Source organism: Chionomys nivalis, chromosome 19, assembly GCF_950005125.1.
Source record: "Chionomys nivalis chromosome 19, mChiNiv1.1, whole genome shotgun sequence".
NCBI classification, from domain to species: Eukaryota; Metazoa; Chordata; class Mammalia; order Rodentia; family Cricetidae; genus Chionomys; species Chionomys nivalis.
The window spans coordinates 3,632,439-3,649,684 of NC_080104.1; the positions used below are offsets into that span (position 1 = coordinate 3,632,439).

At 41.4% G+C, this 17,246-nt stretch overlaps 1 protein-coding gene across 2 annotated transcripts in view; it reads right to left on the minus strand.

Moving 5' to 3' along the window:
* The window catches only part of Kat2b (lysine acetyltransferase 2B), a 121,127-nt gene that overhangs the window by 11,783 nt on the left and 92,098 nt on the right, over positions 1–17,246 (minus strand). For both annotated transcript variants that reach the window (XR_009058770.1, XM_057794843.1), the window contains exons 10-11: positions 7,704–7,912; positions 6,060–6,186 (exon numbers count right to left, since the gene is read on the minus strand). Coding sequence is in view for 1 of the 2 variants with exons in the window: in XM_057794843.1 (XP_057650826.1) it covers positions 6,060–6,186; positions 7,704–7,912 (336 nt within the window). In the remaining variant the exon portion in view is untranslated. The remainder of the gene's footprint in view (positions 1–6,059; positions 6,187–7,703; positions 7,913–17,246) is intronic.

The following is a 17,246-nucleotide window of genomic DNA, read 5'->3' on the forward strand; positions in this document are numbered from 1 at the left end:
GTGTGTACAGATCTAAACATTTACCTGTTTCAGATACCAACAACCCTTCTAGCCACTGCATCACAGACACCCAACTTACCTTTGTTTATCAGACCAAGAAAATCTGAGAAGGCCACAGTCTGAATCAGCAAATAAAACAGTGGAAACAAAAACTATGGACAATACTGAATAAATGAATAGTTTAATATATGAAAACAGGATTCGTGTTCTGGTACACATTTGCTGAGGTGCGATGCTAGCACTCAGGATGCTGAGGTGCGATGCTAGCACTCAGGATGCTGTGGTGCGATGCTAGCACTCAGGATGCTGAGGTGCGATGCTAGCACTCAGGATGCTGAGGTGCGATGCTAGCACTCAGGATGCTGAGGTGAGATGCTAGCACTCAGGATGCTGAGGTGCGATGCTAGCACTCAGGATGCTGAGGTGCGATGCTAGCACTCAGGATGCTGAGGTGCGATGCTAGCACTCAGGATGCTGAGGTGCGATGCTAGCACTCAGGATGCTGAGGTGCGATGCTAGCACTCAGGATGCTGAGGTGCGATGCTAGCACTCAGGATGCTGAGGTGCGATGCTAGCACTCAGGATGCTGAGGTGCGATGCTAGCACTCAGGATGCTGAGGTGCGATGCTAGCACTCAGGATGCTGAGGTGAGATGCTAGCACTCAGGATGCTGAGGTGAGATGCTAGCACTCAGGATGCTGAGGTGAGAGGGTCTATATCTGGTATATAATCTTGGGCTATATATCAAAACTGTCTCAAAAAAAAAAAAGTGCCGGGCGATGGTGGCACACGCCTTTAATCCCAGCACTTGGGAGGCAGAGGCACGAGGATCTCTGTGAGTTCTAGACCAGCCTGGTCTACAGACAGGCTCCAAAGCCACAGAGAAACCCTGTCCACACACCTTTAATCCCAGCACTTGGGAGGCAGAGGTAATGAGTTTGAACCCAACCTGGTCTACAAAGCAAGTTCCAGAACAATCAGAACTGTTAAAGAAACCTTATCTCAAAAACAAAAACAAAACAAAAAACAAACAAACAAAAACAACAACAAGAAAAAAAAGAAAAAGTAAGACTGAGGGGAGAAGCGACCATGCACATGTATTAAATTCTCAAAGAATTAATAAAGATGCATTTTAAAAATAAAAATAAATTAAAAGAATAAAAACTGAGTAGTTTAAATTGGAAAAATGCAAGTGTTCACTTTTTCAGTATAAAGCTCAGATAAGACTGATGAATTGAGAAAGATCGTTTCAGAATCTCATAAAAAGACAGGAAACAGAGCTTCCAAAGGTGTCTGTCCTTACACAAAGACTTCACCCACAGATACCACCTCACAGAATCACTTCCACCTCCCAAGCCTCAAACCAAGCCGTATATAAGCCAGAGTCTCTTTGTGTGGCATGACTAGGGGACCCCAAGCAATCTAAGCACTTTACAGGACTTTCTCCAAGATGTCTTGCTACAGAATGGCTTGTGGGAGCAACTACCACGTGGGTGCTCTGTCCAAAAGACTCAGCAGCACCATCTCCCTCTTTTGGAAATTGTTCCTCCAGTGCTGTTACCAAGAACATTTTCCCCAAAGCACCATGATACCAAGACACAGTGAGTTTGGATATGATGCGAATAGAGAGGATGAGTGAAATATCTCTCCTGGAAGGAGGCATCGTGACATGGGGAAGAGAGACAACACAGAATAACAGTATGGACCTGCACTAGTCAGCATGACAGCTTGCTGGTGCCAACTGGGCTCTGCTAGAAGCATAAAATATACACCAGCAAAAAATATGAATATACATCTTGGCATGGCAATATTTTGGACATATTAAGTTAAACACAAACTTTAAACATTTAACTTCATTTGTTTCCTTTTACTTTGCAATACTACTACTAGAAATTTTTATTTTATGTACTCATTTATTTATTTGGTGTTTTGAGACAGGCTGGCCAGGAACTCACAGAGATCCACCTGCCTCTGCCTCCCAAGTGCTGGGATTAAAGCAACTTTACACCTGACTTAGAAAAAGAATTATATATGAAACTTGTGTTTCTATTTTGTGACATGGATTCAGAACAATGTATTTGTAATGGGTAAAAGGAGTAAAGTTAGAAATAATTGAGTGAGGCATTAAAAAGGGTTCGTCAAATGGCTAGGACTATAGAGATGACTCAGCAGGTAAGAGCACTGGCTGCTCTTCCACAGCACCTGTGTTCAGGTCCCAGTACACACACAGAAGTGAATAACTAGAAATTGCTTCAGGAAGACTGAGGATTAAGAAATGATGGACAGACACACATGCTGGCATCTGAATGATGCCATAGAGAAACTACAGCACCCCTCCCCCAAGTTCAGGATGCCTTGGAAGCTTGGCATATTTATTACACAGAGTTGAACAGGGAGGCTGGATTGCTGCATACAGCTGAACTAATCTCATAGGGGTAGGCTCTGTAGGAGAGGTCCTCAGCCTGTAAATATTGAAGCAGCAATTCTCAACCTTCCAAATGCTGTGACCCTTTAATACAGCTTCTCACATTGTGGTGACCCCACCCATGAAATTATTTTCATTGCTATTTCATATTGTAATTTTGCTACCATTATGAATCATACTGTAAATATTTGTGTTTTCTGGTTGTCTTAGGCTACCCCTGTGAAAGGGTTATTTGACCCCCACCACAAGAGTTCACACGCCACAGCTTGCGAACCATTGTATTAAGGGAAGAACACGATGGTGGACGTTGTCTGCATATACTGTCAAAATATGTACAAGGACCAAAGGAAGGCTTTGCCATCCTTCTAAGCCTTGCGCTGGGAAGAGGGGGAGAGGCTTTGCCTTTTTCCCATGGGTCAGACAGGGTCTCTGACATGGTGGGCTTGTGCCAGCAACACACATGCACTCAGGGCTTCCCGTGTGTGTGTGTGTGTGTGTGTGTGTATTTACCCCCTTAAATATACAATAAAGACTACTGAAAGACACCTGCACCTGAAAGACACTCTCAGAACAACTGAGCCCTGGAAGGGACATTCTCCAGCCTCTTGAGCTGCGTGCAGGTTGTGCAGAGAGCTCCAAGTTCCCAGCTTTTGAGAGCTCTCACCCACCCATGCGTGATGCAATTGTCTTTGAATCATTTTTTCTCCTGTAAGTAACCCTCTACCCAAATTCCTAAAAGGACTCTGAATAATTTTTTCCCCTTGTTATTCCTACTCAGTCTGTAATGTTTGGCCACCTTCCTCAGGATTTTAGAAAATAACAGTCTGTGCTGTGGCAGTGGAGGAATGCCCTCTGGAAGCCATTGAAAACTTTGCCACCAGTGTTAAGGTATCTTCAGTTTTGCTCTGCTATTGATAAAAGTGCCTAAGTTCACCCTAATCAGTTCTTCCAAACTAAGTGGTTGGTACACCCATCTTTAAAAAAACAAGTTACCTCATATTATAAGCTATTGGTGTGTTTTCCAAAGAAAAGTTTCTCTCTATGTATAGTCACACAAAGTTTGAGTGAGGCCCTAAATTCTGTATTTTGGGAGACATCTGGATGTTCTTCACACTGAGGGATGGGTGGGTTATAAAGATAGCAACAGCAGCAAAAGACATCTTGTCAGAATTCTTTAAAAAGCACTAAAGGGCAGTTTGTATCTAATTTGAGTCTTTCCCTTCCCACAGACAAACTGTGAGACCCCTGCACCTGCAATTTGCTGCGGTGTTAGGATTCAAAGCTAAAAAGCTCATATGTAGCAGGAGGCAGAAATAGGTGGACCCCTGTGAGTTCCAGGACAGTCTGGTCTATACAAAGTTTCCAAGGCAACAAGAGCTACATAGTAAGACTGTTTAAAAGAAAGAAGAAACAAAACAAAATCAAAATCACAAAGAGCTAGATTGTAGACCTATAAATCCACAACCCCTAGCACCTGGAAGTTAAAGCAAGAATTCTGAGTTCAAGGCCAGCCTGAGCTTCCTAGTGAGCTTCAGGAGAGCGTGAGCTACAGAGACACCCTGCTCCCATAGAAAGAGGGGAAATGGAGAGTTAGTAGGGTCAGGAGCTCAAGGCTATTCTTAGCTTTAAGCAAGTATGAGACCAGCAGCAACTCCATCAGATTCTGTCTTTGGGGGGGGGGTGAACCCAAAGAAAGCACAAGTGTACAAAACTAACCACACTTTACACAGAAAATTACTTCGTCCAGTGACTTATTTTTGGTTTCTTCAAATAACAGTGATTCTTTGAAGCTGGAAGAACCAACAGAGTCCTAGCCCTCTGCTGCCTAATTCAGAACCCCGGGCCTCTGCTGCCCACTACAGAAACTATGTCCCCCTGCTGCCCCACACAGGAGCCACGGCCCTGCTGCCCCACACAGGAGCCACGGCCCCTGCTGCCCCACACAGGAGCCACGGCCCCTGCTGCCCCACACAGGAGCCACGGCCCCTGCTGCCCCACACAGGAGCCACGGCCCCTGCTGCCCCACACAGGAGCCACGGCCTCTGCTGTCCCACACAGAAGCCACGGCCCTTGCACCCAGTGGTTAGACAAGCTACGTGTGCAAAATATACACCAATTTCAAACACTTAGCACATACAGAGAATATAGATGCTGTTGATAATTCCTCATGATATTAAATTTAGGTTAAGTGAAATACATTAGAAAAATTAACCTCTCCTGCTTCCATTTGTTTTTTGAAATGGACCTTCCAGGCAGTTTGTGCAGCTTTCACACAGCTGTGTTGGACAACTTGCCCCAGACCTTCCAACAGATTTTCTGCACCCCCCATTGACTCCTGAGCTGCTTACAGCTCCATCATCACAAGGTTTCTTCATAGCCTTTCACAGTGGTTCTTAACCTGTGGGTCTTGACCCCTCTGGTTATCAGATAGCCTGCATATCAGAGATTTACATTACAACTCATAACTAACACAATTACAGTTTTGAAGTAGCAACTGTATAATAAATTTATGGTTGGAGGTTACCACAACCTTAGAAACTATATTAAAGGGGCCCAGCATTAGGAAACTTGAGAACCATTGCTTAGTCTGTCCTGATAGAAACAGAGTGGAGTATAACAGATACTACAGCATTGGGAAACTTGAGAACCACTGCTTTAGTCTGTCCTGATAGAAATAGCGTGAAGTATAACAGATTCTACAGAAGAGCTCTTTCTGCCAGGCACATCTAAGTTATTCCAGGCAAACCAAAGACAATCCAAAAAGAGCACAACCTTAGCTCCCAGGAAGACAGGGCCTGTGCCAGGTATGGCAGCATGGCACAGGGAAAGGAGGACTCCAGCAGGCTCCTAGCCCACATCAGGGACGATGGCAACTGCTCTATGACAAAGTGCTAGAACAGCATTCGTAGACATGTGGGGTCAAGGGGACGCTCTGAACCAACTCCATGGAAACACTTTCTTCATTATCTGGAAACTTCTCACAACTTCTCTTGTCTCTGTCTCTTTCTCTCCCTCCCCCTCTCTCTTTTTAGACAGAGTCTCCCTGGTTGTCCTGGAACTTAATAGGTTAACCAAGTTGGCCTCAAACTCACCTGCCTGCCTCTTATTATGCCCAAATCCACAAAGTCCCCGAGAAAGCCAACAAGGAGACAGAATCCCATATGTAAAAGCAAAGAACCTTTATTTTAAGTAAGTTTGCAAACTCGGTCTCTCCGCATTTCCAGTGTATTGGAATAAATGGAGAGCCCCGAGCTCAGTTAGAATATGATTTTATAGTAGTAAAGGTGGGGCTGAGGGGTTTCTGAGGCTCAGGACCCCTGATTGGCTGACATTTGTCTAGGGTGTCAGGGTGAGTGTGTGCTGGCAGGTGATCCTGTCTACAGCGGATGGCATTTCCTTTGAATGGTCTGTTCTTGGGGGAGGTCAGGTAATCTCAGCTTGTGGTTCTTCCTACAACCAGGTGTTGCTTCAGGGTAAACTACTGAGACTCAGGTCTCCATTTAAATTTATCGACATCCAGAGTCCTACTCTGGGAGGTGATAATGGTTGGAAGTAAAGAACTTCCTTTGGGTGACTGACTCCCACATCTCTCCTTTCTGAGTGCTTTTCTGCTAAGATCCTGCGTTTCTCTTACCTTGACTTGTTCATTTGAAGTTACTGCACAGAAAACAATTTCCGTGAATCCCTGGGATGGAAACATCCGGAAACAGATACCACCAATGACACGGCCATCTTTAATTAAAGCAAGGGTTTTATGTTTCCTGAAAGAATAAGGTTAAGCTTTATCTTTCTTGGTTATATAAAATACTTTTGGAGATGTTCCTTGTTGTGTAAGAAGACTTGGAGCAGGAGGGGATTCTTTCATCTAGACACCAGCTCCCCAGGTATCCATTTTCCTGTAGTCTTTAGGGCAAGCCTACTTCAGAGCTTCTACCAAAAACAAAGGAAGAATTACCTTAGAAGAACATGAGCCTGAAAGTATGTGCTTGGAGGGGCTCTAGAATTGGCTATGGGAACTGGAGGGAGAGCTCAGAGCTCAAAGTAGCAGGTAAGGGTGGCACACATTCCTAAAGAGTTCACACAGTGGGCCGGGCGGTGGTGGCGCACGTCTTTAATCCCAGCATCCCAGCACTCGGGAGGCAGAGGCAGGCAGATCTCTGGGAGTTCGAGACCAGCCTGGTCTACAAGAGCTAGTTCTGGGACAGGCAGCAAAGCTACAGAGAAACCCTGTCTCGAAAAACCAAAAAAAAAATTCACACAGTGATAGTAACATCACAGCAAAGAACACAGCATCCACATGTAGGAACTGTCAAGTCCTGCAGTGTGGAATCCCCCAGACTGTCTCACTCGGACTTGCCACATTTTCAGATCACATTTCACACAGGCTGACTGGTTAACGAGGGTAAAGTAAAAACAAATGGAGTTTAATTCCATGTTGTTGGTATTATTAGATTTCATTTTTTTTTTAATATTGTGGATTAAACCTATGGCTTTGTTTTCTCAAGGTAAGCCTTATACCAGTGAACCACAACTTCATCCTTGGATTTTTTTTCTTCCTGAAAGTACTGGATTTCCTAGGGTAATCTATCCCAAATCCCAATCATTTTCCTAGTGTTTACAGAAGCACATTGCACAAATGGATTATCTTGTGCTCTGTACTTTGCCTGAAGATCCAACAAAACTTTGATGCAACCCTACCTGTGAGTACTTGGGCTACAGTGGTCCCTATCCAATACAGCAAAACGAGGAATGTACTGACCGCAGTAAAACATGTTAGTATTCCTATGTTCTCACAGAATGTGTGCAGAAGGCTCCTCATCAGCTTAGTATTTTTTATTTCATTCATTTGTTTGCTTATTTGTGTGTTCAAGTGTATAAGTACATGCCACTCTCTCCTCGTGTGTGTGTGTGTGTGTGTGTGTGTGCATGCACACAAATGCATGCCACTCAGGTGTAGAAGTCAGAGAAAAATTTATGGGAGTCGGGTCTCTCCTACCATGTGGGTCCCAGGATAAAACTTAGATCATAAGGTTTGGCAGCAGGAGAATTTACCCACTATACCATCTCACCAATCCCAGCAATTTATAAAGCTTCAATCTATTAACAAGAACATTTAGGATTTATTGATAGATTAATCGTTATGACTTTGAAGTGAAAATTATATCATTGTGACTATGTATCCATATCAAGATAGGAGGTAGCTGGATTCCAAGGGTTAATTGTCACTAAATAGTTCTTTCTAGCATTAAAGAAGGAATGAAGAATGAGTTGAACTTACGGATCGAACACGAGTCGTGTGATGTATTCTTTGGGCATTCGGGGCAGCTGGTGAGAAAACACATTCTGCAGACCCACCAGCCACATCAGCATCTTCTTGCTCGGTTTCTGGCTCAAGGAATTGCCCACCACATGGAATTCAATGACACCCCTGCGCTCTTCCAGTCTTGCTGCCTCATCTCTGGCTGAATGTGCGGACAGAAAATTGGTCTGGGATCCAGGAGACAAGAAAAGATTACAAAGGGCTCTTCTTTAAAAACAGTGAACACTTTCCCTGTTCTAACAAGACTCTGGTGTGAATTTCAGGGTTTTAAACCCAAGCACATGAGAGCAGCTGTGCATCCACACCTCACAAGTTTTGAAGACAAAATAGAAAAGTGGATTAAGAAGTAGATGATTCAGCAGTTAAAAGGGTTTACTGTGCAATGAGAAAAACTGGAGTTTGGATTCTAGAGTCCACGTCCACATAACAAGCCAGGTGCATCCTTTGTATACCTGTAAGCCTAACTCCAAAGAAGGAAGAGACAGATATGCCTCAAAAGACTTGACAAATAATTATAAAAAAAGATACTGGATACCCTCTTCTGTCCTTTATGTGTACATAGGCATGAGAAACCACACCCACACAAATAAATGAATAATTAAGTAGACAAAGCATTATCAAAAGATAACATTGCATGAATTAGGCATCAGCAAAATTTTGTTGAGACAGAGTCTTGCTGTGTGGTATAAGCTGGCCTTGAACTAACATCCTCCTGCCTCAGCTTTCCCACTGATAAGAAGATTATACCACTACTTTGGGCCAGGTAACATTTTTAAAAAGACAACAAATAGAAAATGTTTTAGAAGAGTTGGAAAGAAGGCTCACAATGTGAGGACAAGGGTTCGATCCCCAGCACCTACAGAAGTTAGGAGGGTCTGGTGTCCTGCCTGCAATTCCAACACTACAGCAAGCTGGCTATTAGAGTAGTCAAAAGGCAAGTTATGTGTTTATTTGAGAGAATCTGCCACAGGCACTAATGTGCCCCCATGCTCATATAAACTCATGGATTAATGTAAAAATTAATTTTAAGGCAATATTTTAGGAGGTTGGAAAAATGGTTCGGTTTTAATAGCATGTACTGCTCCTAGAAATGGTCCACGTGTAGGTCTTAGCTTGCACATTAGGTGACTCCAGCCCAGAGGATCTGACACTTCTCCGGCTCTGCACTCACACACATACACACTCCTACACAGAAAAACATGTATGCATAATTTAAAAAATAATAAACATTTTAGACATTTTGAATCATATGGTTTCTTAACTACTCAATTGCTGTTGTAGTTTAAAAGATTGCACAGAATCACTGGTTAGGCATATTTGGCATGATGTTCTAATAAAACTTTAAGGATGGTGGGAGCCCTAGAAAGAGAGAGGGCTCAGCAGTTAACAGTGCCTGATGTTCCACAGACGACCCAAGCTTGGTTCCCAGCACTCATACTGGGAGGTTCACAACTGCCTGCAACTCCCAGTTCCAGAGGATCCAGTGCCCCTTTGCTTGCTTCTGTGGGCAGCCACACATGACTGATCTATATGCAAACACATAAACATCAAAAAAAAAAAAAAAGATATAAAACTTTTGAACTGGGGGGCAGTGAGATGGCTAAGAAGTGTGCTTGCTGCCAAGCTAAATTCAATACTCCAGACGAGTCATGTGGCAGGAGATCTCACAGACCACTGTGTCTGGCTTGAATTCCAGAGTACTAGCACCTAGCCTTTGAACTGCCTTTTGTAATGTTCCCTTTAGTTACTGACACCCTTTGTTTGAAGTGTCTGAATCTTATCTGAGTTCTTCCTGAAGGGTTCAAAGCTTTTGCAAAAACTTAGTTATGAGAGGACTTAGAAAACCTAGAGATCTTGTGACTGAGAATTGCTTTGGTATTTGGTTTCTTCAAGGAACTTCAGATAAGAGGTTGTGGAATGTGGAAATTGACGTGTTAATGTGTAAATTGTATAACAATAAAAAAAGGCCTTTTGCAAATCAATGATCAGCAAGTTCACCTGAAGCAGACTCCTCTGCTGTAGCTGTTTGGCAAAATCTAAAATTCATTCTGGAGTGAATCTTCTTATCCACAGAACCATGAAACACAGAATATTGACAGTCAGGGTTCTCCAGAGTCACAGAACTTATGGAATGAATTTACGGGCTACAGTCCAACTAATCCAAAAATAACTAACTGTGAACAGAAAGTCCAAGAATCTAGTAGTTTCTCACTCTCACAAGGCTGGATGGGTGTCTCAGCTGGTCCTCTGTATATGCTGAAATCCTGAAGAAGTAGACTGCAATGCCAGTGAAGGAATGGTTGTGCTAGCAAAGTGAGGGCAGCAGGCAAAGAGCAAAACCTTCCTTCTCCCATGTCCTTATATAGGCTTCCAGTAGAGAGTGTGGCCCAGATTAAAGGTGCGCCTTCTAGACTCAAGATACGCTGTTTTCCTGATTAAAGATCCAGATCAGAGATGTGTCTTGCTATCTACAAGGTCTAAAATAAAAGTGCATTTACCCACTTCAAACCGAAGCAGAAAATCTTTCACTGGTGTGCTCTCCTTCTCTGGGTTGTAGTTCATTACAGATAGAGGCAAGTTGACGATCAAGAATAGCCATCACAATCCACCCCTTGTCAATTTGAGACACAATCATATCTCCATATATCATGATTAATTTCCAAATGGAAACAACCAGGTCACAATAATGCCTAAACCTATCCCTTGGACAACCGCAACATGTAAATTTAGAATAAGTAGCACTGTCCCTTGGGGAACATCTTTTTAGTATTCTCTTATTTGATGTTACAACATATAATAAAGAAATTGAAGGAAAACAGAAATATCTGTACAAATGCATTCTTAACAAAATTCAACAGGAGCACTCTTCTCAATAATAATCCTTATTTCTGCAACTGGTCACATGATCTTACCACTTCCATTTGATAATGGGTTGCTGCTGTACATGCCCGACTTTAAGCCTTGGTGGGTCAGATGACACCCAGCTCATGATGGGCAGCTCATGTTGCACAGTACTTGATTAACACACTGTCAAATGTTCAGTTTCAACCAAGGCCCAATAGCACACCAAGAGCTGTCTTTCAAAGGGAGAATAGTCGTCTGCAGATGATGGCAGAGCCTCACTCCAAAAACCCAAAGGTCTCTTCTGTAATTCACCTATAGGGGCATACCAAAGGCTCCAAACAGCATCTGCCACTAACACCTCAACTACCATTGCTGGTTCTTATAGTCCAAATGTAGAGCAACCTGTACTTGTTGAAGAGCTTCTCTCGTTCCAGGCCCCACACAAAGCTAGCAAATGTGTTTGCTAGATCAATTACTGGATATCATACACCAAAAAATCTGCTAATCTGCTCAAATAAGGATACTCTACACTAGCTGCAATCAGAGTTACTACCTGATTGTGTTTTCAATAGTTAACTGTCATTCTCCACAATCCATCAGTCTTCTGCACTGGCCAGATAGAGTTAAAGGGAGCCGTAGTGGGAACCAGCATCCCTGTACCTTGATGGTAGCACTAATTTCTGTTTTTGATTCACTATGTACCCTGGCAGAGGCAACTCTAAAGGCTTCCATTTAGCCTCTCCAACCATAACAGCCCTTCTCCACAGGTCAGGGAACCAATGTGAGAATTCTGCCAATTTCTAAGTATATCCACCAAAATTAAACATTCTGGAACTGAGGAAATAACTAATGGTTCAGAGACCCACTAGATGTGCTGTGACTCAGATTTGTGCCAAATTTCCATTAATCACCTGACATCCATAAACCCCTACTTTAACTGAATGGCCATAATGTTGCTTGGGATCTCCCAGGATTGGCTTCAATTCAGAACCAGTATCCAATAGTCCCCAAAAAAGTCTGATTAATTCCTCTCCCCAGTGTACCCTTGTACAAGGCCATAGATCTCTCTGGGGAAGAACTGGAGAAAAGCTAACAGTAAAAATTTGGTATTTTACCAAGTTTCTTCCTCACTGTGAATCTGGCCATCTCTTCATTCAAGAGGTTCTAGGTCTGAAAACTGGCTCAAGTCTGGAAATTGATTCACTGACCAAGATTACCTTTTGTCACTATCCAATGTAGCCTCTCTTTCATTTGTTTGAGAATTTTTCTGCTTATACAGATTGACAAAAAATGTTTTAGGCTTTTTATCTATTTCATGCCTGTAAACACCATGATTGACAAGTCAATACCAAAGTTCCATATGAGTCATAGCACTGTAAAATTCACCTTCCTATGCTGACCATACAGGTTAGGTATTATGGACGTTGCTTTGGCTATGTTGCCCATTATGATAACTACAATCATCTTATCTTGGACAATGCAATTCTACCCCGGACCTAGCTAAATCCATTGCATTTAACGTGTCCCATAGAGGAGCACCATAAGCAACCCTAAGGTCTGGCAAAAGAAAAAGGGTGACGAGAGCAGGCCTGAAGCAACAAATTCCACGGGAGTAGGATTGAGACAGCGACCTGGACCAGAGCAGGCCTGAGGTAGTGTGAACTCCACAGGGGCAAGACTGAGCCAGCAACCAAGGCCAGAGAAGGTCTGAGGAAGCAAACTCCAAAAGAACTGGACTATGCCAGGGACCTAGGCCAAAGTGGGCCTGGGACAGTGAACTCCATGGGAGCAGGAGCAGATCCAGCCCAGGGTCATTTAGAAGCAAGACTGGACCAGTGACCTGAGCTGGAGTGGGCCTGAGATAGCAAGCTCCACTGGAGAGGGAACAGATTCAGACCAGGGACATTTGTGGAGGCAGGACTGGGCCAGAGCATACCAGAGACAGCAAACTCCACAGAAGAAGGTAGAGAGGAGAAATTGCTGAGCAAGTGGGCCAGAGCCAGAGACAGCTGTGGGTTCAGGCATGAATCTGGGACCTTCCAGGGAGTAGACCTGAGCAAGGACCCTTGTGGGTCTAGGTGAGTGTCTGGGACCTTAGAGGGAATAGGGAGAAACCAGAAATCTCGGAGGGTCCCAGCGTGAGTCTGGGACCTCTGAGGGAGTAGGCCTGAGCCAGGTCCTTTGCTGGTCTGAGCACCTCCAAAGGAGTAGATCAGAGCCAGAGACCTTTGCAGGACTAACCCCAAGCCAGGGACCTCTGCAGGATCAAATCCAGAGAAGGGCCATTTACAGAACCAGATCTGAGTCAATAACCTAGGCCAGAGCAGGCTTAAGATACCAAACTCCACTAGAGTGCAGCAAACCCCAGTAGAGCTGAGAGACCTCCAGGAACACGGAGTGAATAATGAAGTAACTAGAACCATGGCACAGATTGTACCATGAGGAACAACAACCACCTAAGCCTTGGATTCACTGGAACCTAGAAGATTAATCACCAGAATAACAGACAGCCCCAACCACACCAATCAGAGGAAAAGATGGATAGACAAGGTAAGAACACATGCAACACCACAAAGAGCAACACACCAGTAAAATCTTGAGGCCCTACAAAAGCAAGACTTGAACAACCAAATATAGATGAAGCAGAAGAAAATGACCTAAAAAATAACTTCAGGAGAATGTTTGAAACTCTTAAAGAGGAAATGAAAAATTCCCTCAAAGAAATGGAGTAAAACACAAACAAAATATTAAAAGACATCAACAAATCCCTTAAAGAAAACCAAGAAAAAGAAATCAAACATATAGAAGAAACTATTCAAGACTTAGAAACTGAAATAGAGACAATAAAGAAAACACAAGCCGAGGTAATTATAGAAACAGAAATCATGAGAAAACAATCAGGAACGACAAACACAACCATAAACAGCAGGATACAAGACATGGACAAACGCTGAAGATACAATAGAGGAGATAGACTCATCAACCAAAGAAAACATTAAATATAACAAAACTTTAACTCAAAATATGCAGGAAATATGGGACACCATGGAAAGACCAAACCTAAGAATAATAGGTACAAAAGGAGGAGAAGTTCAACTCAAAAGCACAGAAAATATATTTAACAAAATCATAGAAGAAAACTTTCCCAACCTAAAGAAAGATATGCATATGAAGATACAAGAATCATACAGAACACCAAACAGACTGGATCAATAAAAAAAAGAAAAAAGTCCCCTTGCCACACAATAATCAAAACACCAAACATATAGAATAAAGAAAGAATATTAAGAGCTGCAAAGAAAAAAGGCCAAGTACCATATAAAGGCAGACCTATCAGAATTACACCTGATTCTCATTGGAGACAATGAAAACCAGAAGGTCATGGTAAGGCGTTATGCAGACATTAAGAGACCATGTATGCCAGCCCAGATTATTACACCCAGCAAAACTTTCATTCACCAAAGAAGAACAAAACAAGATATTCCATGACAAAACCAGATTTTATCAATACCTAGCCACAAACCCAGCCCTACACAAAATACTAGGAGGAAAACTCCAACCCAAGGAAGTTGGTTACATCAACAAAAACACAGACAATAGATGGTCTAACAGCAGAAAATCCCCCAAAAAGGGAAAAACACACAAATTAACATCACCAACAATGAAAACTAAATTAACAGGAGACAGCAATCACTGGTCATTAATATCCCTTAATATAAACAGACTCAAGTCACCTATAAAGACACAGACTAACAGACTGGATACAAAACAGAATCCCTCCTTTTTCTGCATACAAGAAATACACCTCAACCTCAAAGACAGACATCACCTTAGAGTAAAGGGTTAAGAAAAAATATTTCAATTAAATGGACCTAAGAAACAAGCTGGTGTAGCTATCCTAATAAATAACAAAAGAGACTTAAACTAAAATCAATCAAAAAAAATTTTTAAAAAGGCATTTTATATTAGTCACAAGAAAAATCCATCAAGAGGAAATCTCAATGCTGAACAACTATGCCCCAAATATAAGGGTACCCTCATATGTAAAATAAACACTTCTAAAACTTAAATCATATATTAAACCCCACACACTAATAGTAGGAGACTTCAACACTCCACTTTCACCACTGGACAGGTCAGTCAGACAAAAAAAAAAACAAAAACAAAAACAAAAACAAAAACAAAACAGAGAAATAAGAGAACTAACTGATGTTATAACTCAAATGGATTTAATAGACATCTATAGAATTTAAAAGGAAAAGAATATACCTTCTTCTCAGCACATCATAGAACCGTCTCAAAAATTGACCACATACTTGGTAACAAAACAAACCTCAACTAATATAAAATTAATTGGAATAACATGTATCTTGCCAGATCACCATGGTTTAAAACTAGAATTCAACAGCAATATTAACTGAAGAAAGCCCACAAACACATGGAAATTAAACAATGCTCACCTGAATCATCAATGGGTCAAGGAAAAAATGTAGAAAGAAATTAAAGATTTCTTAAAATTCAATGAAAATGACCACACAACATAACCAAATTTATGGGACACCAGGAAAGCAGAGTAAAGAGGAAAGGTCATAGCACAAAATGCCTACATAAAGAAGCTGGAAAAATCCCATACTAGTGAATTAACAGAACATTTGAAAACTTTAGGGAAAAAAAAGCAAACTCACCCAAGAGAACTAGATGGCACGAAATAATCAAATTGAGAGCTAAAATCAACAAAATAGGAACAAAAAAAAAATACAAAGAATCAATGGGACAAAGAGCTGGTTCTTCAAGAAAATCAACAAAATAAACAAACCTTTATCCAAACTAACCAAAAGGAAAAGAGAGAATATCCAAATTAACAAAATCAGAAATAAAAAGGGAAACATAACAATAGATATGGAGGAAATACAGAGAATCACAGGGCCATATTTCAAAAGCCTGTACTCCACAATTTGGAAAACTTAAAGGCAATGGACAACTTTCTGGATAAATATCACTTGCCAAATTAAGTCAAGACTAGATCAGCAAATTAGAGAGACCTATAATTGCTGAAGAAATAGAAACAGTCATCAAAAGTCTCCCAACCAAAAAAAGCCCAGGACCAGATGGTTTCAGCTCAGAATTCTACAAGACTTTCAAAGAAGAACTAATACCAATACACCTCAAATTATTCCACACAATAGAAACAGAAGGAACCTTGCCAAACTCTTTATAAGGGCTAAAATTACCTTGATACCCAAACCACAGAAAGACATTACTAAGAAACAGAATTACAGACCAAGCTCACTCATGAACACCGATGCAAAAATACTAAATAAAATACTGGCAAATTGAATCCAAGAACACATCAGCGCCTTCATCCACCATTATCAAGTCGGCTTCATCCCACAGATGCAAGGATGGTTCAACATATGAAAATCTGTCAAGGTAATCCACCATATAAATAAACTGAAAAATAAAAACCACATGATCATCTCATTAGATGCCAAGAAAGCTTTCAACAAAATACAACATCCATTCATGATAAAGGTCTTAGAGAGAGCAGGGATACAATAAACATGCCTAAACATAATCAAAGCAATATACAGCAAGCCAACAGCCAACATCAAACTAAATGGAGAGAAACTCCCAGCAATCCAGCTGAAATCAGGAACAAGACAAGGTTGTCCACTCTCTCCATATCTATTCAATATAATTTCTTGGGGTCCTAGCTAGAGAATTAAGACAACAAAAAGGAGATCAAGAGGATTCTAATCGGAAGGGAAGAAGACAAACTCTCACTATTTGCTGCTGCTGATAGTTCATATAAGTGACTCCAAAAAAATCTACCAAGGAACTTCTACAACACATAAACACTTTCAATATTTTAGCAGAATACAAGATTAACTTAAAAAAAAATCAGTAGTGCTCCTGCACACAGATGATAAATGGGCTAAGAATGAAATCAGAAAAACATAACCATTCACAATAGTCACAAAAAGCATAAAATATCTCAGAGTAACTCTAACGAAACAAGTGGAAGATTTGTATGACAAGAACTTTAAAATCTTTGAAGAAAGAAGTTGAAGAAGACATCAGAAAGTTAAAAGATCACCCATGTTCTTGGGTAGATAGCATTAACAGTAAAAATGGCAATCTTACCAAAAGCAATCTACAGATTCAATGTAATGTCCATCAAAATCTCAGCAAAATTCTTCAAAGACCTCGAATGAACAATAATCAACTTCATATGGAAAAGCAAAAAACCCAGGATAGCCAAAACAATCCTGACAATAAAAGAACATCTAAAGGCATCACAATCACTGACTTCAAACTCTATTACAGAGATACAGTACTGAAAACAGCCTGGTATTCGCATAAAAACAGACAGGAGGACCAATGGAACCAAACAGAAAACCTGGCTATTAATCCACACTCCTTTGAACACCTGAATTTTGACAAAGAAGCTAAAAATATCAAATGAAAAAAAGAAAGCATATTTAACAAGTGGTGCTGGCATAACTGAATTTCAACATGTAGAAAATGAAAATAGATTCATATCTATCACCATACACAAAACTCAAGTCCAAATGGATCCAAGACCTCAACATAAAGCCAACCACACTGAACCTTATAGAAGAAAAAGTGGGAAGTACACTTGAACACACTGGCACA